Genomic DNA, 22,204 nt, shown 5'->3' with positions numbered 1-22,204 from the left:
GTCATCTATTTCCATAGAGATACCACCTTGGAAACCCAAGGAAAGGTTGCTATATATAAAGAGTAAAACAGGAACATAGTTTCAGAAAAGAGGTAGAAAATTATAGCTCTGTAAGAGGTTAACTAATCAAAAGAGTTGTCAATACTTTTTCTAAAGGATCTTTTTTAAAACTGCAAGCCCACCACTGTGTGGTGGTGCATACAGTTAGCCACCTTGGCTGCTAACTGAAAGGTTGGAGGTTTGAACCCACTCAGAGGTACTTCAGAAGAAAATTCTGGCTATCTGTTTCCAAAAAATCAGCCATTGAAAATCTTATGGGGCACTGTTGTACTCTAATATACATGGAGTCACTGTATGTAAGTGGTAGTTAACTCCATCACAAGTGGCTGCTGATTAAGTCCATCACTATTACTATTTCCACCCCAACAGAATTCAGTAGTGAAGACAGAAAATGGTGCCTCTCTTTGTGGAGGGAGTTGTCCTCTTTTGGAGAAAAAGCCAAAGTAAATTTCCTGTCATTGTTTTTTGTTTGATTGTTCTGTCTTTTTCCCAGTTCTGCTGGTGATGATCATTTTCAATGTCAGGATTCCCCAGATTAAACTCTGCCAGTTAGAAGATCATTAAGCCTTTCATTGATTACAAGATAATTATTATCTTTCACTTCTTTACCCTCCATCCTGTGTTTAGAACATTGGAGGTGTTAATGAAGGGTTGCAGGAAGACTTATTCAGACAGATGGATGGACATGGTATTTAAACCCACTACTGTGTACACTGCATACCAGCCTCTTCTTGCATGGGTCCCCTCCCCTGGAATTTAAGACACAGTGCAGGCTTCATGATTTCCAGTTTTGCCCTTTCAGAGCATTGTTCACACCACAGATAAGTAATTCCCTCAGATTTAAATTATCTTGGTGGTGACTTCCCACCACCACCATTTAGCATCAAATACAGCAGCTAAATACCCTTTGACAAAGAACATGATCCCAATCCCTTCCTTTTGTCCTCCCTCCTCCTTCAAGAAGCTCATTACTCAGCTTCTGCAGGTGGTGGAGAATCTACTTCCTTCTCCCTAAAAAGACTGTGTGCAGTTTTCAACGATTTAAGATTCATGGATTTAGTTCTGGAGAAAGAAAGATATTTTCAAAATAAGATTAGTAAATAACCAATTGAAAATCATCACTACAGAAATATAAAGGAAATAGTTCACATTTACTCATTTCCATTCATGTGTTTTCTATCTGGGGAAACAGGACATAAACACACATCTGTAAAACAGTTACAAGTTATCCATTTTCCCTGTTAGATGGATAAGCTAATAAAACTTGATTTAAGTCCCATCTTAATAATGTAAATCAGTGTTTCCCAAACATCAGTATCAGAACCATCTGGAGTGTTTTAAAAAACCACAAATTCTCTGATAAAATCTCTTAAGTGTCCTGATTTATTAAGTGGGTATCACCTGGGGATCTACAGGTTTAAAAAACTGTCCAAATGATTCAAAGCAACCAGGTTTGAAATTCAGTGAATAGACTCAAGTTGGTGTTTCTAGCTTCATTTTCATCAAATCTGGCCATGGGCAATAATTTAGATTTATTCAAATTAAAATAAATGTATTGTACTAAACCTAATTTAATATATGCTCACTTCTTACTTATCAACATGGTTAGGTCGCAAAGACCAGATCATGATGCAGAAATCAGCATTATGCAAAAAATGGAGGATAGCTACCTCATTACATAACTCCCAAACCACTGAGAATCATGGTCCAGCCAAGTTGACACATAACCTTAATCATCACATCTAGCCTCACACCTTGGCATTTGTTACTGCCAGACTTACGTTGTTAATGCAGAAAACCATCAGATGGTAGATTTTTTACTACTGTCATAAATGCAAGCTGTCAGATTATGAAATAGTTGGTAAATGAGCAGTAAGTGTCGAATAAACTGTCTCTCTAACCCTGTGGGATGGAATATGTTAAGTATACTACATTTTAACATTTCTCAGTACCATCAAGATGTATGTTTTCATACTGGGTTACATTACTATATGAAGTCAATAGAGATAATCCACATATTTTACTAAGTTGATCTCTGTGAAAGAGTAACTTAATAGAAATCAATTAATCAGGGATAAAGAAATGTCTAATTCTTCTGATCGAAGGTTTGCGAATGATTTGCAAAGAAATTTTGAGACAGTAATTCACCTTCTTCAACCTCAGTCATTTCTGAAGGTGAAATCAATTACAAATTCTATCACTTTCATAGGAATAGTGTGAAGATGAGATTGTAAGAAAGTTGAATTTATCAAGAGAAATCTGTCAAGTCAATGCAAAGTGCCATTATTCATTTTCATTTAACACAAGGATATTATGTGTTGGTGAAATGCTATGAGATGTGGCATTGAGTGAGGGATTAAAAGCAACAAAAGTTGAATTTGTAGGGAAAATAATAACTAGGTAGTGAGACAACAACAGACAGAACAAATAGGGAGTGATGATGCAATACAGTTCCAGCTGGGAGGACACTAATAGCAAATTGGTTTTGATATTTTTATTTCAGAAATTGGAAAGAAATGGTTTGTTTTCCACAATCCTTTTTTGGCACCAACAATACTAAAAGCAAGATGAAGGCAAAAAGTACCTCTGGTGCCCCTGGTTGCTCTAGTTTCAGAAATGATCATAGCTTCAACACTCTCTCCCTCCTCCTTCCCGCCTGCCCTCCCACCCTTTTTTGAGTTTTGAATTTCTGCCAGCCTGTGATACCTTCCTCCTCCAACCATTGTAACTCATTCAGATTGGCTTTTTCTGGCTTCTGAATTTAGTCTTTAATAACCCCCTCATACTTTTATCCTACACATTCTTCTTCCATTTTTCTCTCTCATACATTAAAGTATTGCTCCAGCTCTCTTTCTAAATGAAGGTATAGATCTGTTTTTGTTCACAAGGTCTCTTAACCCTTTAGAATAAATATTTATAACGTACTGGGTGCTTTCTTTTGGCAATAGATTGCTTTCAAAACAGCACATAAAATCATCCTGCAGTTCCAAAGGGATTCCATGTGACATTAATTAAGGTGTGAAATGGCTTCATGTTAATATGCCTCACCCTTCCATGATCTGCTATTAATACAATTAAACATCTTTAATGGAACATTAACTAACAGAGCAATTTAACCTTTCCACTTCTTGGAAATTATACAGGGCCAAGGAAAATGTGATTAAATTGGAGTAATAAACATTAGTCATATTTCCTTCTTTGATGGAAATGGATAGAGGATGAGGACTCTTTAGAGAGTGTCAGTTATTAGTTTTATCAGAAACGGAAGTTATATTGGCTTCATTTGGAAAACAGAATTTGTTAGCGACAACCGTAGTTGCCATCCACACAGGTTGTCCAACTCTCCATTACAGAGTAATATTGACACTCAAGAAATGTGCACCTAGTCTTCCCCCTACCTACCCCAACTTTCAATGTTTACATGATCTGTCAAGAATCCAGCAGCACTCTATAAGTAATAATTAGTAACAGCTATACTACTTTATAGGAGTTCTGGTGGCATAGTGCTTAAGGCATTTGACTGCTAACCAGAAGGCTGGTGGTTCAAACCCACCAGCCACTCCTCGGAAGGAAGGTTGGGCAATCTACTTCCGTAGTGATACCTCCTCGGAAACCCAAGGAGGGATCGCTATGAGTCAGATCCAACTAGATGACAGTGAGTATTTTTTTTTTAATACTACTTTATGGGAGCTATGGTGGCTTAGTGCCTAAATCCTTTCATGGCTAACCAGAAGGCTGGCAGTTCAAACCCACCAGCCCCTCCTCGGAAGGAAGACTGGGCAATCTACTTCTGTAGAGATACCACCTCGGAAACCCAGGGAGGAGTCTGTATGAATCAAATCTATTAGACAGCAGTGAGGTTTTTTTTTTTTTTTTTTTGTTAATACTAGTTTATATTCTATTTGCATGGCATATTATTATTTGCAACGTGCTTCCCTAACTAGAATGTCCTCCCAAAAAAAAGAGGAAAAAAAAGAAAAACCCTGGGGGTGTGCAGGTTAAGATTTATCATCTCTATTTTAAACATGAGAGTACTGAGTTTAAGGGGAGCTCTGGTAGCATAGTGCCTAAGGCACTTGACTGCTAACCAGAAGGCTGGCTGTTCAAACCCACCAGCCACTCCTCGGAAGGAAGGTTGGGCATTCCTACTTCCATAGTGATACTGCCTTGGAAACCCAAGGAGGGGTCGCTACGACTCGATGGCAAATAACAACAACAACAACATGGCAAGCTCTGAGATTTTATTTTTTTCATACATTTAGGAAAGATGTTATTTTAGTCTAAGTTTTCAAGAAGAAATTTATGATAACTAAAATAAAAGAGTGTTGAATGCTAAAAGTTACAAATAGGGAGTCTGCGCTGTCATAATGGCAGGGAAAACATGCATATTCTGCTATCTGCATTTGTAGCAGAGGCACCATTGAAAATCATATAATAGAAATGGAAAACCTGTCCTGACAAAACCTGCACCTAATCCTCCAAAGGTGAGATGTATTTTTAGAGTTTTGATGAGGTTTCAAAGCCTAGTGATATTTATTTGGTCTCTCTCCTTTCTAAGAAAAAAAAAAAGTCATTTAAAAATACAGCAAAAAAATGAAGCAAGCAAATTTTCTATATTGTCACAAAGTTGGTGGCTTATGGCCTTGTTATGAGCAAGAGTAGCATTTTGTTTGTGATACCAGAGAAAGCAGGGCTCTCTACAGTGCATTCTCAGGCAGCTGTGAAAATGGCAACCTTCATTATGCCAACTCACAAGGTAGCTTGTGTCCACCACACAAACAGGTTATGCTCACTTTAAGGGTGAAACTCGGGATTCCTAGCTAATGGAGCATCTTAACATAGTACATGGTTTGGGTTATGTTGTTGGAAACCTGCACAGCAAGTCCTAGACAACTCATATATTTCCTTTAATGTTATGTAAATATGCCTTCTCTGAAACAATGAAGCCAACCCCTACTTGCAACAAATTCTTTAACATATTTACTTTCACTTGTTGCACGTGCAGCTTTTAAATCATTGAAAAGGCATGGAGTATTATCTTGCGCCAAACCAAAACAAAAAACCACCGCCATCAAGTTGATTCAGACTCATAGCAACCCCCATTGGGTTTCTAAAGCAGAAATCTTTATGGAAATACATTGCCTCATCGTCCTCCCATGGAGCTGCTGGTGGGTTTGAACCACCAACCTTCTGGTTAGCAGTCAAATGACTTAGGCACTACACTACCAGAGCTCCTTTTTCTTGCACTAAAGTAAGGCTAAATAAGAACCAAAGCTACTTGTTCCAGTTTACCTACAAATTTGACTTAAAACCCAGTTAGGAACAGATCTCATTAGTAACCCAGGGACTGTTTGTACTTACTCTTGTGTCTGGAGATGAGGAAGGTAAGGTACTCTCAGCAATTCTACATCATTTTTACTCAGAAAGCTAGGCTAAATTCCTCTACTTCAATCTACTATAAATCTAGAAAAGTAAAAAACTTTGGTTCAAACCCACCAGCTTCTTTGCAGAAGAAAGATGGGGCAGTCTGCATTCATAAAGATTTACAGCTCTGGAAACCCAATAGAGATCACTATGAGTCCGAATCAACTCAAGGGTAGTGAGTTAAATTTTTCATATACATCCTACATTTCATTTCTTCATCTTTGTTTGCTCTCACATCTATCATCAATTTTTAAAAAAAAAATCCTCTATGTTCTTCAAAACTGAATCAACATGAGGTGACTGTTAAATTTGTACTAATTTCCATTCAGCTCTGTACTGTGGCACTCTCTACTATTTGTGTACATGTCTGCTCTCATTTAGCCTCTATCTCTTTGAGAACAGGCATCAAGCTCGTTTCTTGCATTTACCACAGAACCTAGCAGAATGCCTGGCACAAAGTAAATACGTGCCAGCTTATGGAATAAGTGAACACATGAATGTGAGAGCAAATAGATGTTTTGACTGTTAGTTAGCCAAAGAAATATTGAAATTTGAGGAGAGAAAAGGAAAGGAAAAGTCATTAATAGAATAAAAGTAATTCAGTGTTAGTTAAGTCAAGTTGCTTCATGAACCTGTTTCTCCTGTCAAAGGAAACTAAGATATTCTGCATCTCTGAAGCCTACGATTGGAGGGATCCTCTCTCTACTCAAGTCAGGAAGTTCTTTTAACTACCCTTCCCAACATAGAGATTTTATAGCTTTAGCTTTAATCAAAACACTTCTCTTCTAGAGAATAGCAAACTTCTAAGGCATCATGTTTAATAGAAATGTAACATGAGCTTTGCATGTAACTTGAAATTTTCTAGTAATTGCATTTTAAAAAATAAACAAATGTGAAATAAATTTGAATAACGTATTTAACTGCAGTAGGTTTCTGCGTGGCATAAATGTTTCATGCTTGACTACTAACCTAAAGGTTTGGCAGTTCAAACCCACCCAGTGCCCCTGCAGAAGAGAAGACTAACCATTTTTACAAATATTATAGTCAAAAAAACCTATATAGCTGTTCTTCTCTGTCACATGGGGTCGCTATGAGGCAGAATGTACTCAACGGCAATGCCTTTTTTATTTACGCCAATATGCCTAAACTATTATCATTTAAATATGTAACCAATATAAAACATCCTCGGGGAGATATTCCATTCTCTATTTTTGTACTAAGTCTTTGACATTTTGTATGTATTTTACACTTGCAGCAAATCTCAAGGAGGACTAGCCAAACTTAGGTACTCAGTGGTCACATGTGAATAAGTGGCTGTTACATTGGACAGTGCATTTTTGGGATATCCTCATCAGTTTCTTCTGTCTTCTGTCCAGACTTACACACCCTTACTTCTATCCCAAATCCCTATTCTTTAGTACAAGCCTAAAACTGATGTTTTGGATTGTTGGGGAGTATTGGCTCCTCCCTACAAATGGGACACTTACAGTTTTAATAATTTAATGTTGCTTATGGCTTACATTCTAACCATTTTTTTCATTAATGTATCTGTATGTCGTTGTTGTTGTTATGTGCTGTCGAGTTGAGTCAGCCCTGACTCATAGCGACCCCTCCTTGGGTTTCTGAGGTGGTATCACTATAGAAGTAGGATTGCCCAGCCTTCCTTCTGAGGAGTGGCTGGTGGGTTTGAACTGCCAGCCTTCTGGTTAGCAGTCAAGTGCCTTAGGCACTATGCTACCAGAGCTCCTAGGAATATTTAATACAGGCAAGGCAAACTCAAACATTGAGTAACATATAGATACAACAATTTAAACACTGTCTGGTATAAGGCTATCATTAGTTCCATGTTTATGTGCGTTTCTGCTTGTGGTGTAGTGCCTAAGGCATTTGACTACTCATCAGAAGGTTGGCGGTTCAAACCCACCAGCCGCTCCTTGGAAGGAAGGTTCGGCAATGTACTTCTGTAGTGATACCGCCTCAGAAACCCAAGGAGGGTTCACTTTGCGTTGGCTCCAACTCAACAGCAGTGAGTTTGGTTTGTGGGTTTTTTTTTTTTTTTTTCTTCCTTCCTTGTATTAAGAACCCTTGACTAGGACTTTGAACCCTACAGTCTCATCCTCCCTCTGCATTTCTAACCATTTATTTGACTTTAGGGAAATCCCTTAAGTGGTTTTATATTTTTCAAATGGAGATAATAATTCCTGGCCATCTTTGTTCACAAGGTCAAAAGAGTTAATGAATTGACACTGACTTTGATAACTCTGAAATAGAAGATTTATTTATAGTATTATTATTGGGTTGTTGTATACATCATGGTGGTTTTGGCTTCATTTTGGATTTATAACACACTTTAGGAATATGTATGCCTTCCATCTTTGGTATTTTGTTCCATCATTTTATTGTGTTTATTTAGAATCCTCAACATAAAGAAAATGAAATTCCTCACAACTGGATCCATACGCAGCAACAAGATAAATGGAGAAAAGATTGAAGTTGTCAGGGATTTCATTTTACTTGGATCCATAGTCAACACCCATAGAAGCAGCAGTCAGGAAATAAGATGTCATATTGGACTGGGCAAATTTGCTGCAAAAGACCTCTTTTACAGGTAAAAGAGCAAAGAAGTCACTTTGAAGACTAAGGTACACCTAACCCAAGCCATGGTATTTTCAGTCGTCTCAGATGCATATGAAAGCTGGACAGTGAATAAGGAAGACCAAAGAAGAGTTGATGCTTTTGAATTATGGTGTTGGTGAAGAATACTTAAAAAACCATGGACTACCAGAAGAAAGGATAAATCTATCCTAGAAGAAGTGCAGCCAGAGTGCCCCTTGGAAGCGAAAATGGCTAGACTTTGTCTCACCTACTTTGGTCATGTTCTTAGAAGGGAGCATTCCCTGGAGAGGGATATCATGCTTGGTAAAGAAGAGGGTCAGTGAAGAAGGGGAAGACCCTCAATGAGATGGATGACACAGTGGTTACAGTGATGGGCTCAAGCATAACAAGAATTGTGAGGCTGGCACAGGACAGGGCAGTGTTTCATTCTGTTGTGCATAGGGTCATTATGAGTCAGAGCTGACTCAACAGTACCCAACAACAACAATAACAGTCATGGAATGTTAACACAACTATCAGAACTAGAGATAATACTGAAAGAGCAATGTTTTGTACTTTCTAACTTGTTCATGATCTTTTAATTATGTTTCAATTCTAAATTTGATTGAAAAGCATACTCCTTGATTTGTCAGCTTCTTAAATTAGACAATATCACTGACGTGGTGAAGTTTGTAGATAACAATGAAATTTAAAGCTCAAAAGTAAAAATTAATCCATGGATTTGATAAAGATTTTGCAGTCTCTCTCTTTTTATTTCCATGCAATTCATAGAATGACCTTAGCTTGCTTTCTCTAAATATATTGTTTACGCTGCATGCTGGAATACAGCAATTCAAATACCTTTTTGATTTATTGGGGAATAAGGACAGTTGTTTTCAGTGAACTGGAAAACCCCAGTTTTCTAAACTCTAAATTTTATTACTCCATTTAATGAAAAGTACCTGGAAGTTAGTGAATTAGTTATCCCAGGAAAAGAGCAAGTTGCACATCTTGATATGATACCCCTTTTTGGTAGTACCTAAGGCATTTGACTGCTAACCAGAAGGCTGGAGGTTCAAACCCACCAGCCACTCCTCAGAAGGAAGATTGGGCCATCTACTTCCGTAGTGATACCACTTCAGAACTGCAAGGAGGGGTCGTTGTTGTATACATCATGGTGGTTTTGATGTTGCTTATGGCTTACATTCTGACTCAGTGGCAGTAAGTTTGTTTTTTGTTTTTTGTTCTTGGAAAACTGCAAATATTAAGCTGTCCAGTTAGAAACCCTTCTGGAGAACGATACTTGGGTCATTGTTGTATACATCATGGTGGTTTTGATGTTGCTTATGGCTTACATTCTGACTCAGTGGCAGTAAGTTTGTTTTTTGTTTTTTGTTCTTGGAAAACTGCAAATATTAAGCTGTCCAGTTGGAAACCCTTCTGGAGAATGATACTTGGTTTTCCAGTAAGGACAAGCAGAGTAAAGTTATTTGAAAAGTGAAAAGTTATCTGCAGCAGTAATTATAATGGTAATGTTTCATGTTGTCACATCTGAAGTATTTTATGTGTGAGGAAAAACAAAAAGATGTAAAGGTAAAATGAGTGTCTTTGGTAGAATTTATCACATAGGAAAATAAGAAATTGTAATTCCATGCAGCCACAAAAATTATAAATATACATTACTTGATGACATTAGAAAATAGTAATTCTGCAAGTACTTCCGAGTTGAAATATAAGAAAATTGAGGATATTAATCTATTATTTATTTTTAAAAGATTGTTTTGTTCATACATTATTCAGACTGATTTAGGAGTCTATAACAGAGACTTGGGCTGTATGGGTTTTCACAATTAATTAAGGTAAGAATTGGAGAAAACAATACTTTGTTGTTGTTGGTGGTGGTGCCATCAAATCAGTTGAGATTCAAAGTGACCCCATGTACAGTAGAATGAAATGCTGCCCAGTCTTCCATCATCCTCACAATACTTGTTATGTGTGAGCCCACTGGGCAGCCACTGTGTCAATCCATCTTGTTGAGGGTCTTCCTCTCTTCATTGACCATCAACTTTACCAAAAGTGATATCCTCCAGGAAATGGTGTTAGTATGACCAAAGTTCCAGATTTGACATCTCACCATCCTCACTTCTAAGGAGCATTCCTGCTGCAGTTCTTCCAAGACAGATTTGTTCATTCTTATGGCAGTCCATGCTGTATTCATTATTCTTTGTCAAAACCATAAGCCGAATGCATCAGTTCTTCTGTGGGCTTTCTTATTCATTGTCAGGCTTTTGCATGCATATGAGGTGATTGTAAATACCATTTGCTTTTTAACACTTGAAAAACATCTTTTGCAGCAGATTTCACCAATGCAGTATGTCATTGGATTTCCTGACTGCTGCTGCTTCCATGGGCATGGATTGTGGATCTGAGTAAAATGAAATCCTTAACAACTACAATCTTTTCCCATTTATCATAATGTTGCTTATTGGTCCAGTTGTGATGATTTTTGTTTTCTTTATATTGAGCTGCAATCCATACTGAAGGGTGTAATCTGTGATTTTCCTCAGTAAGTGCTTCAAGGTCTCTTCACTTTCAGTAAGCAAGGTGGTGTCATCTGCATATCACAGGTTATTAATGAGTCTTCCTCCAAAAATGATGCCATATTCTTCTGCATGTAGTCCAGCTTCTCTGATTATTTACTCAACATTCAGATTGGATTAAGTATGGTGAAAAAACACAACTCTGACACATAACTTTCCTGATTTTAAAGTATTCAATATCCTCTTGTTTTTTTTGAACACCTGCCTCTTGGTCTGTATACAGGTTCCACATAAGCACAATTAAGTGTTCTGGAATTTCCATTCTTCCTAATGCTGTCCATAGTTTGTTATGATACACACAGAGGAATGCTTTACATAGTCAACAAAACAAGTAAACGTCTTTCTGGTATTCTCTGCTTTCAGCCAAGATCCATCTGATATCAGAAATTATAATCATCATTCCATATCTTCTGAATCCAGCTTCAATTTCTGGCAGTTCCCTGTCTATATACTGCTATGATCACCTTTGAATTATTTTCAGCAAAATTTTACATCCATGTGATATTAATGATATCATTTGATAATTTCCACATTCTGTGTTTGCTGTTTCACCTTTCTTTATAATGGGCGCAAATATGGATCTCTTCCAGTCGATTGGCCAGATAGCAAATTTCTTGGCATAGACGAGTGAGGACTTCTGGCATTGTATCCACTTGTTGAAACATCTCAACACATTGTTGGTATTCTGTCTATTACTGGAGCCTTGTTTTTCACCAATTCCTTCAGTGCAGCTTGACTTCCTCCTTCAATACCATTGTTTCTTGATCATATGCTACCTCCTGAAATGGTTGAACATCAACCAACCCTTTTTTGTACAGTGACTCTGTATTCCTCCCATCTTCTTTTGATGCTCCTGTGTCTTTCATTATTTTTCCTGTTGAATCCTTCAATATTGGAACTCGAAACTTGAGTTTTTGCTTCATTTTTTTCAGCTTGAGAAATGTCTGGCATGTTCTTCCCTTTTGGTTGTCTAGCTTCTGGTCTTTATATATTTCATTATAATACTGTGTCTTTTTAAAGTTCTTTGACATCCTCTGTTCAGCTCTTTACTATATCATCCCTTGCATTCATTTTAGCTACTCTGTGTTCTGGTGCAACTTTCAGAGTGTTCTGACATCCATTTTTGTCTTTTCTTTCTTTGCTTTTTAATGAAATTTACTTTCTTCATGTATGATAGCCTTGATGTTATTCAACTGCTAGTCTAGTCTTTGGTCATTGGTGTTCAGTGCATCAAAACTGTTCTTCAGATGGTCTCTAAATTTAGGTGGAATATACTTAAGGTCATATTTTGGTTCTCATGGACTTGTTTTAATTTTCTTCATCTTCAACTTGAGCTTGCATGTGAGCAGTTGATGGTTGGTTCCACAGTCAGCCCCTGGCCTTGTTCTGACTGGTGGTAATTGAGCTTCTCCATTGTCTCTTTCCACAGATGTAGTCAGTTTAATTCCTGTATATTCCCTCTGGTAAAGTCCATGTGTATGTTCTCCATTTAGTTTGCTGAAAAAAGATATTTTCAGGGAATATGCCATTGGTGTCTGGTAGCATAGTGGCTAAGACACTTGCCTGCTAACCAGACGGCTGGCGGTTCAAACCCACCAGCCACTCCTCGGAAGGAAGGTTGTGCAATCCTACTTCCATAGTGATACTGCCTCAGAAACCCAAGGAGGGGTCGCTATGAGTCGGGTTTGACTCAATGGCACATAACAACAACAACAATGCCATTGGTCTTACAAAATTCTGTCATGCGATCTCCAGTATCATTTCTGTGACCAAAGCCTTATTTTGCAACTAGCAATTCTTATTTTTTGTTTCTACCTTTCACATTCCAAACACCAGTAATTATCAGTGAATCTGGATTGTATGTTTGATCGATTTCAAAATGCAGAGGTGGGTAAAAATCTTCAATTTCTTAATCTTTGGCTTCAGTGGCTGGTGCATAAATTGAATTAATAGTCATCTTAACTGGTCTTCCTTGTATGCATATGTATATTATACTATAATTGACAGGATTGTACTTCAGTGTACTTTTTGACAATGAATGGGATTCCATTCCTCTTCAACTTGTCATTCCTTGCATAGGATACCATATGGTTGTCCAATTGAAAATGGTCAATACCAGTCCATTTCAGATCACTAGTGCCTAGGATATTGATCTTTATGTATCCCATTTCATTTCTGGTGACTTCCAATTTTCCTAGATTCATACTTTGTATGTCCAATGTTCTGATTCTTAATGGATGGTTGCAGCTGTTTCTTTTCAATTTAAGTCATACCACATCAGCAAGTGAAGGTTCCAAAAAGTTTAATGTCTACTCTACTTTGAGAAGGAAGCTCTTCCTCAATTGGATTTTGAGTGCCTTCCATCCTGATGGGCTCATCTTCTGGCGCTATATCAGACAGTGTTCACTTGGTACACACAAGATTTTCTGTGGCCACTTTTCCACAAGGATACTGCTCTGTCCTTCTTCCCACTCTTAGTATGGAGCTCAACTGACACCTGTCCTCCATTGTTGACCCTGCTGGTAATTTGAAATACCAGTAGCATAGCTTCCAGCATCACAGCAACATGCAGGCCACCACAGTATGACAAACTGGCTGATGAAAGTTGGTAATTATACATAAATGGCTATATTTAACATGTATAATATGCTTTTTTTAAGATATTTTGACACTTTGTACATAATAGAAATACCGGAAGGAATTATTAGAATAGAGGAACTTTAAAACTCCAGTAAAATTTTCTGTAAAGGTCTTCTGGAATCATCTTTTGTTTAAAAAAAAAGAAAAAAAGAGTTTTGAATTTGTTACTGAAGTCATATGAATATTTCTGCATAAACGCAATCTGAGCTGGTTTTCTTTGTATGCTCTGCTACTTAGGCCAAAGAAATTCAGTTCTTTGGGATGTAGGAGGAGGAACTCAGGGAAATAATTTAAATATTTTACAATCTAATTTTCAAATATAAGTTTATAATAATTTTGTTGTTGTTGTTGTTGTTATGTGCCGCGAGTTGGCCCCGACTCATAGCGACCCCTCCTTGGGTTTCCGAGGCAGTATCACTACGGAAGTAGATTGCCCAACCTTCCTTCCGAGGAGTGGCTGGTGGGTTTGAACCGCCAGCCTTCTGGTTAGCAGTCAAGTGCCTTAGCCACTATGCTACCAGAGCTCCTACATATACATAACTTTCATATTCTGTATATGAACATACCCATAACATGCATATTTTGTATATATATTTTGTTCTATTCAAAGTGTAATTGGAGTTTCAGCAGCATCAGCATCACCTGTGAGCTTATGAAAAATGCAGACTCTCAGGCCCGTGGCAGACCTTCTGAATCAGAATCTGTAATTCAACCATGGCTTTGTGTTGTGTGCAGTCTTTACAGGAGCAGATCATCAGGTCTTTTCCCCCACTGAGCTGTTGGTGGGTTCAAACTGCTAACCTTTTAATTAGCTTATTGCTTAACCATTGCACTACCAGTAGCCTTAACTGATTCAGATGTATGTTAATGTTTAAGAAGTTCTACTACTGAGTGTGTTGGCGGAAACCTGTCTCTTCATCCCTGAACTAGTCTAGGAGAATCTTACTTGTGTATCAGTTCTCTGTCAGACTGGTTTCAGATTTATATTACCTTCAGCCAAAACAGTTTATCATTATGCTTTCTGATCTTGTTATCCAAAATTCTCATGACTAAGATCAGCTTCTTTTTTTTTTTTTTTTTTATAACATCAGAATGTACTACATGCCTGGCATTTAATCCTCATGACATACTACTTTCCAGTTATGAACATGTGGTCAACTTGACAGAGCTAGTAAATGTTTGAGACAAAACCTATTCAGACAGGGTGATTCCCATCATATGACAGCTGCTTCATCATAGCCATGCTCAGGTCTCTAACACCAAGGGGAAAAAAAATATTTATTGTGGGAACAAATGTGCATATTATAAAATGACTGTAGTGATGATTTTATAGGTGGAAGTACTTAACTGTTCCTATACCAAGGATGAAAATAACTCCTGATATTTAAGTGATATATTTCATATGCTCTTACACAGTCATACTTGTCAATCTCACAACAGTATAATGAAGCTGTGTTAATGTATTCAAGGTGCTGATAGAGTCTATCTTAAAAGAAGACATATAAATTAAACACACTGTTCTTTCTAAGCAATGATACATCAGCAGCCTGAGCATTAGAGCCAGACAAAATAATAGAGGAGAAAAGCAACTGTTCATATAGATGTGAACTGGAATCTCACAGTTACATAATCACATTCCCTACTGATGAATAACTAAGACGCCATGGGCTATGCCTATTTCTTGAAATGAAGGAAATCTGAAGCAATTGGGGAAACTGCTTTATTTACCTCCTTTTCTTTGTCCTTCCTCCCATTATCATTTTACTTAGGATGCCCAAAAACTGGTAATGAATATTTCAATTTGATACAACAATGTCATATTTCTTCTAATGGGATAAAGATTAGAACCAGTATATAATGATTTTTTTCCCCTACCTAGCTAGATTTCAGATGAAGAACTGAAAAAGCAAAATAGCTATTTCTATCACTTAAATGTTATACATCCACTGCCTCCTCTAACTCTGGAAGAAAATCCTGTTATATAGATTAGGAGACTATAAAGACTCAAGCCTTATCTGTAAGAGAACAGAAACCACTCACATGTCAGCAGTTCAAGGAGACTTAAAAGGTTGTGACTGATAAAAGTGGAAGGGAACCACGAGCATCCACTGACTATGTTATCAAGTTAAAATTCTTTCACAGCAGAGAAAGAGCTAGGTGATGAGTATGAAGAATGTTATCAAATCCCATTTGAGAAATTTATTGAGGTCAAATCAATTGTTCACTATCCTAATAAGTAATTGTTGTGATTTTTCTTTTCAGTGTGTATGTACAGAGAGCCATCACTACATGAAATTGGAGAAAAACAAGGGCGCTCGAGGAAAAGTTCTGGAACACCAACCATGAATGGAGGCAAAGTCGTGAATCAAGATTCAACATAGCTGAGACCTCTTCCCTTCTCCCCTTTCTCATCCCTTCCCTTTCTTTCCCTCCCCTGTACCCATTCGCATCCAATAAATCCACCCAAAGAGAGGAAAATAAAATGGCATCGCAGGACCTAATGGCTAAGATTCCGCACTTGAAATCTTCCTTTGTGTAGGATAAGAAAATTGAACAAAAGCTTGCCTATTGCAGTGTGGTAGGAAATGCACATGCACAATAATTAGCACTGAAAAACCAGAGGAAAAAAGTAAATAAATCAGGATTCCAAAAACACTTTAAGTAAACTGGTATATTATTCACTGAAGCTAATTGTAACAAAAACATACTATAACGAAGATGAAATAAAGTTATTATGTTAAATAAAAGGGTTTTGGAGAATTGAACTTAACAATTGATGTAATACCCTAAATAGCTTAAACTCTGGATAATGCTGTGATGTGTGGCTTTGTTTTATTTTGTATTTTCTTTAGGCACCTACAAATTGACACATAAGTATATCCTGTGTCTAGGATTTTTTTTTTTTTACCTTGAAATTGAGTGTGTATGAATTATGGAATTTTCTAATGCCTTTAAGGCACATAACTTGGAACTATTTAACACTATGAAAAGTTTAAGAAAAAATTATTCTTGAAGCTTTTATCTTTGTTTTATGAGAAAGGTTAGTTTTATATTGAATCTTATGGCATTAGCTGATTTTATTCCTTCATAAAAAGAATTTCAGATCCTCCTAGCAGAACATCTATCATATTTTCATCAAGGGTTTTATTACAGAAGCTCTCTCTCTCTCTCTCTTTTTTTTTTAAGCAATTTAGGAAAGAAAAAAAAAAAATTCTAAGGTTGAAGTAACTTTTGGGATTCTGTGTCATTGCCTTGTCAGGCAGTGAGGTATGTGCTACTTGCTCTTACTGTTTCATCTGATATTTTACTTTGAGAGGAGAGGCATGTCTAGCTGTCTTAGGGAGTTTTGTACCATCTCTTGTAGCAGGAAAGAAGGAAGAGGGGTTTTACATAAGGAAATAAGTCCTAGAATTAAGGAAAGCAAAGTTTATTTGCCTTCCTAGCTTACCAGAGGTTTATGTATATAGCATTTTTCAAACTATGGCAAGAAATTGGGAGACATGGCTGTGAAATTCCTTACAAAACCAGTGGCTTGTTGGCTTGATTTTTGCTATATATCCTCATTTATAAATCTAGTTCACAATAAGGCTGTCTTCTGGGATACAGAAAGTTATTAGTAATGCAGTGAATTTTCAAAGGAGATAGAGAAATATTATGGAATTAACAGCTATGGCCCCAACAGACAGAATTGGGCAAATGGCTTGTAGTAGTGAAAAAGAACTCAGTGTTCTAAGAGCAGCCAATGAATAGCTAAGAATATTAAAGTATTAGAAAAATATTAGGGAAGATATGAGTTCTAGGGAAAAAATAGATTTACTTAGTCCTACCAATCAGGAATGGTGTAGAGACATCCAAATTAAAACATAACCAAACACAACAGAATGTTAAAAAAAAAAAAAAAAAAGTATACAGATTTATGGATATTATCAATGAGAAGACCAGCATGTAACTTCTCCTATAGCTCTACTGTCCAGCATGTATTGTTCCAAATATGACTCCCTAAAATATATACACTTTGAAAAAGCTGTAGACCCTTACCTCAATGACCTTGCCATTGGTTGTTGTATCATTCAAGGTCAGCATATTTTCCCTCACTCTACACGATCATTATTCTTCAGTAGTGGTTCATGTCCTTCACCAAGTATCCTATTTATGTTAGAAGGTTAGCAGAAAATGAAATGGAGGAATATGCCTAATGAGTTGCTAAGAACCAAAGTTATGTATCTAGACAAGGATTTTGAAAAAAAAAGAATTGCAAGAAATAATTCAGGGAACTAATAAATAAAGACATTTAAATTTGAAAAAAGGAATGTTGTTCTTCAAGGAAAAGACTACGCTTTTTTTAAAAAAAAAAAGTACAAATCTGGCTATATTACTCCCTGCCACTCTTGATTCAACTAGGTTATAAATGCATTTTTCACTTCCAGGACCAAATTCCAAGCACAAAACCTTAAATTCACTAAAATAAAAAAGAGGTTTCTACAAAATAGGTCACAGGATCTTTTAGCAGGGAGTGACTTCAGCATTCATGGTGATATGCACACACACACAATCCTGAAAAACACAATTGACAGTTTCAAAAAGTTATCAAATTACATCCATGAATTTATAACAGAATATATTAAATGCAATGAATCATGAAAATACATGATAGAGTTATGCGTCTCCAACCAACTTCCTATTTTCAGTGACTATCCATCATTTGTCATCTGAAAAAAACCCAGATGATGATGATGATGATGATGATGATGATTGTCTTCTTTCTAAAAGCAGTTGAGAAGCAGAGGATTTGTATTTTTTTTCTCCATATTATGTAAATCATCACCACAGTAAAATGTTTCATAAGTTGGCTTTGGCTTGTTTCCAATTCATTTCAGAAAAGGAGTTGGATACCTCGTATTTCTTTTACACATTGAGCTGACAAACATGGTTTAGAGCAAAGGGTGAATGTTTTCTTAACTGCTGCTTACTTTTGAAGTACATAAAACCTTTAATAGAAAAGTCAGTATTCACTGTATAGATTTTTAAAATACTAACACATATAAGTATACAGTTGTCCCATTTGTTCCAAAAATATGAATCAGTTTACATGTTTTGATTTCTAGGTTTATTCCAAGTAAACTAATTCTCTACTTTGATTTTTATTATCCCAATTTCTGGGTCTCTGTTCATTGCTTATTTTCCTATAAGTGAAATAAACTTTTATTTATTTATTTATTTAAATACATTGGAATATTCTCAGAAAGAAATAAGTCTTTCAGTAAATGTGTGTAATTGGCTATGTAGATACAAGTTAAGAGCTGCTTAGTGTATGAGTTCTTACTGCAACATGTTTCAAAATCAATGAGCTTAATTAAGAATGAAAACAAACCCTTTGAGAGTCCCAGGAAATACTTTTCTGGCCAATATACCTGCTTAATTTTTAAGGTAGAAGTTTGGGATGTAGAAACAAAACAGTGCTGAAGTTCCATTTGCTAATTCAGAGATTTGCATGCTTCAGGAACCTGGAGGACAGCAAGCCAACTAACTCCTGGTCACAGCAGTGGTTTGGGCTTTAAATTTTCATGCCAATTTCATACCACCTTTTTTTACACAATAAAGAGACATCAACCTGATGCAATGTGATGCTTTATGAAGCCTCATCTAATCCAGACAGATTGTTTAGAAGAACTCATCTATTTAAGAAAAAATGGAAGCACTATAATCAATTATCTAGATGAATGGAGTTGGGTACCACTAGCCAGAGGTGAGAGCATAAGAGTTAGAAATGACTTGTTTTCTTGGTTCACTGAAAATTTGAAAGTCCTAGTTTAGGAATACTTATTCCTTGGTGAAGAAGTGTGACTGCATCACCAGTAATTTTTTTTAAGACATGGACCCAGAAATAGCAAATCAAATATTCCACCCTCATGGCTTAGTCTACAAAGCCTTGCTCTGAGAAGGTTTTCATAATGTTGCTTAATTTCATCTGCACAAGGTGAAACACATTCAAATATAAAACTTCCTGCTCATTTTATTACCACAAAAGGCTGAGGTTATTGCTCTGTCAGAAAATTGTAAATAGCATTTTTAAAATCAGAATCACATTTAAAACAGTGGATTGTTCTACAAATATATATCTGTATATATATACATGCTTCTGAAATGAGGATATATTATATAGAGTTTTTATTTGATTTATGGCCTTTAGTTGTAGGTAATCAAACTAGTAAAGAGATTTGAATGCAAAACTTTATATATAAATGTATATTTCTAATGATAGTACAGAATGTCACTTTATAATAAAAGAAACAGGTGGGAACAATAATTAAAGCACATACTCCTTCAGATCTTCAGTGATTCTGAATTCCCTTTTAGTGAAGAGGAAATTATTTTTTATTTCTAACAAGTTGTCTTAAGAAGCTATACTTTCAGATACAGATTTCATGAAAAGTCCTATCAGATTGAAAATGCATGGTGGAGGGCAGGAAAAATGCTAAATATCAATCTTTATTTTTTTTTCTGAATTTTTCCTGGAGCCTGAGTTAAAAGTTCAATATTTAAAATCTACTTTAAGTGAAAATTTCTAATGTTCAGAGATGATATATAGGTCTTCAATAACAGACAAAAGCAAAAATAATATTTAATAAAACGTGAAGCACTAAAATCATAAAAATTGTATCAGCTGGAAAGAATGCCATGGTATTTGTCTTACCTCCAAGCTCAATCTGATGACAGTGGCATTCATTTTACTCAAACTTATCTTGAAAAGTTCAAAATACTCCCATGAGTAAGCTACATTACAAGATTAAATGTTACAATCTTAAGAAATTATTGACACTGAAATGTTTAATAAACATGTTGTATGAGAAACTGAACAAATTAATGTCTCCTTTTTGCATTAAAGCACAGAATATTCATTGTTTTTTGAGATAAAGTTTGTAAAATGTTTATACATCACAAACTTCCTGAAGTGAAAAACAATTAAAATCTTGAGATGCTCATGCATGTAGTCAAAATACTTGCACTTCTTGGTTTTTTTTTTTTTTTTTTTTTTTCCTTTTCTTTTGCCATTAAACTTCTTTGGGAAGTCTCTTTTTTAGTGTGTCTATAATATATGTAATGGGGTCACTGAAAAGTACCGTGTCATGTAAAATTATCAAAGATGGATTTATGGATGAAGCATTTTGTTAGGTGCTGCAAAGTTGGTTTCAACTTACAGTGACCTCGTACAACAGAACAAAACATGGGCCAGTCCCATGCCATCCTCACAATCATTGCCATGCTTGAGCCCATTGTTGAGCCATTGTCAGTCCAGCTCATGGATCGTCTTCCCCTTTTCTGCTGACCCTCTACTCTACCAAGCGTAATGACCTCTTGGGACTTGTCCCTCCTGATGACATGTCTGAAATACAAGAGGCAGTCTTCATCCTCGTCTCAAAGGAGTATTCCAGCTGTACTTCGAGAAAAATTTGTTCATTCTTCTGCCAGTCCATAGTACAATATTCTTCACCAACACCACAATTCAAATGTATCAATTTTTCTGTGGTCTTCCTTATTCATTGCCCAAATTTCACACATATATGAGGCTATTGAAAAGATGACGCCTGGGGTCAGGTGCATCTTAGTCTTAAAAGTGACATTTTTGCTCTGTGACGACTTAAAGAGGTCTTTTGCAGCAGATTTGCCCAATGCAATATGTCATTTGGTTTCTTGACTGCTGCTTCCATGGGCGTTGATTGTGGATCCAAGTAAAACAAAATCATTGACAACTTCAATCTTTTCTCCATTTATCATGATGTTGCTTATTGGTCCAGTTGTGAGGATATTTTTTTTCTCCATGTTGGGATGCAGTCCATACTGAAAGCCATAATCTTTTATCTTCATAAGGAAGTATATCAAGTCCTCTTCATTTTTAGCAAGCAAGATTGTGTCATCTGCATATCACAGGTTGTTAATGAATCTTCCTCCAATCCTGATGCTGTGTTCTTCATATAGTCCAGCTTCAAGGATTATTTGCTCAGCACAGAGATTGAATAAGTATGGTGAAAGAAAGGATATAGCCCTGACACACTCCTTTCCTGATTATAAACCATGCAGTGTTCCCTTGTTCTGTTTAAACTACTGCCCTTTTGTCCATGCACAAGTTCCTCATGACCACAATTAAATGTTTTGGAATTCCCATTCTTCCACAAGTTATCCACAATTTGTTGTGATCCACACAGTCAAATACCTTTGCATAGTCAATGAAACAGGTAAATATCATTCTGGTATTCTTTGCTTTCAGCCAAGATCCATCAGACATCAGCAATGATATTTCTTGTTGCACATCCTCTTCTGAATCTGGCTTTAATTTCTGGCAATTCCCTGTTAATGTACTGCTGCAATCATTTTTAAATTATTTTCAGCATGATTATACTTGCATGTGATAATAATTATATTGTTCAATAATTTCCACATTGTGTTGGATCACCTTTCTTTGGAATGGGCACAAATGCGGATCTCTTCCAGTCATTTAGCCAGGTAGCTGTCTTCCAAGTTTCTCTTCATAAATGAATAAGTGCCTCAAGCCCTGTGTCCACCTGTTGCAATATCTCAGTGGGTATTCCGTCAATTCCTGGAGCCTTGTTTTTCTCCAATTTCTTCAGTAGCTTGGACATCTTCTTTCAGTACCATTGATTCTTGATCCTATTGAAATGGTTGGATGTTGTTGTTGTTGTTATGTGCCATCAAGTCATCTCTGACTCATAGCCACCTCTCCTTGGGTTTCTGAGGCATCATCTCTATGGAAGTAGATTACCTAATCTTCTTTCCTAGAGTGGCTGGTGGGTTTGAACTGCCAACCTTCTGGTTAGCAGTCAAGAGCCCTAGGCTCTAGGCCAGACCATTTTTCTTTTTTTTTTTTT

The 22,204-nt window shown here is 36.5% G+C and overlaps 1 protein-coding gene across 1 annotated transcript in view; it reads left to right on the top strand.

The window, feature by feature from the left end:
* The window catches only part of FGF12 (fibroblast growth factor 12), a 389,498-nt gene extending 373,798 nt beyond the window's left edge, over nucleotides 1-15,700 (top strand). Inside the window, exon 5 of the mRNA XM_007948002.2 lies at nucleotides 15,582-15,700. Coding sequence (XP_007946193.1) covers nucleotides 15,582-15,700 — 119 coding nt within the window. The remainder of the gene's footprint in view (nucleotides 1-15,581) is intronic.
* Nucleotides 15,701-22,204: the final 6,504 nt, after the last annotated feature.

Source organism: Orycteropus afer, unplaced genomic scaffold (genome assembly GCF_000298275.1).
Source record: "Orycteropus afer afer isolate SDZICR_OR568_19922 unplaced genomic scaffold, OryAfe1.0 scaffold00198, whole genome shotgun sequence".
Classification (NCBI taxonomy): Eukaryota; Metazoa; Chordata; class Mammalia; order Tubulidentata; family Orycteropodidae; genus Orycteropus; species Orycteropus afer.
This window is presented reverse-complemented; position numbering and strand designations above follow the sequence as displayed.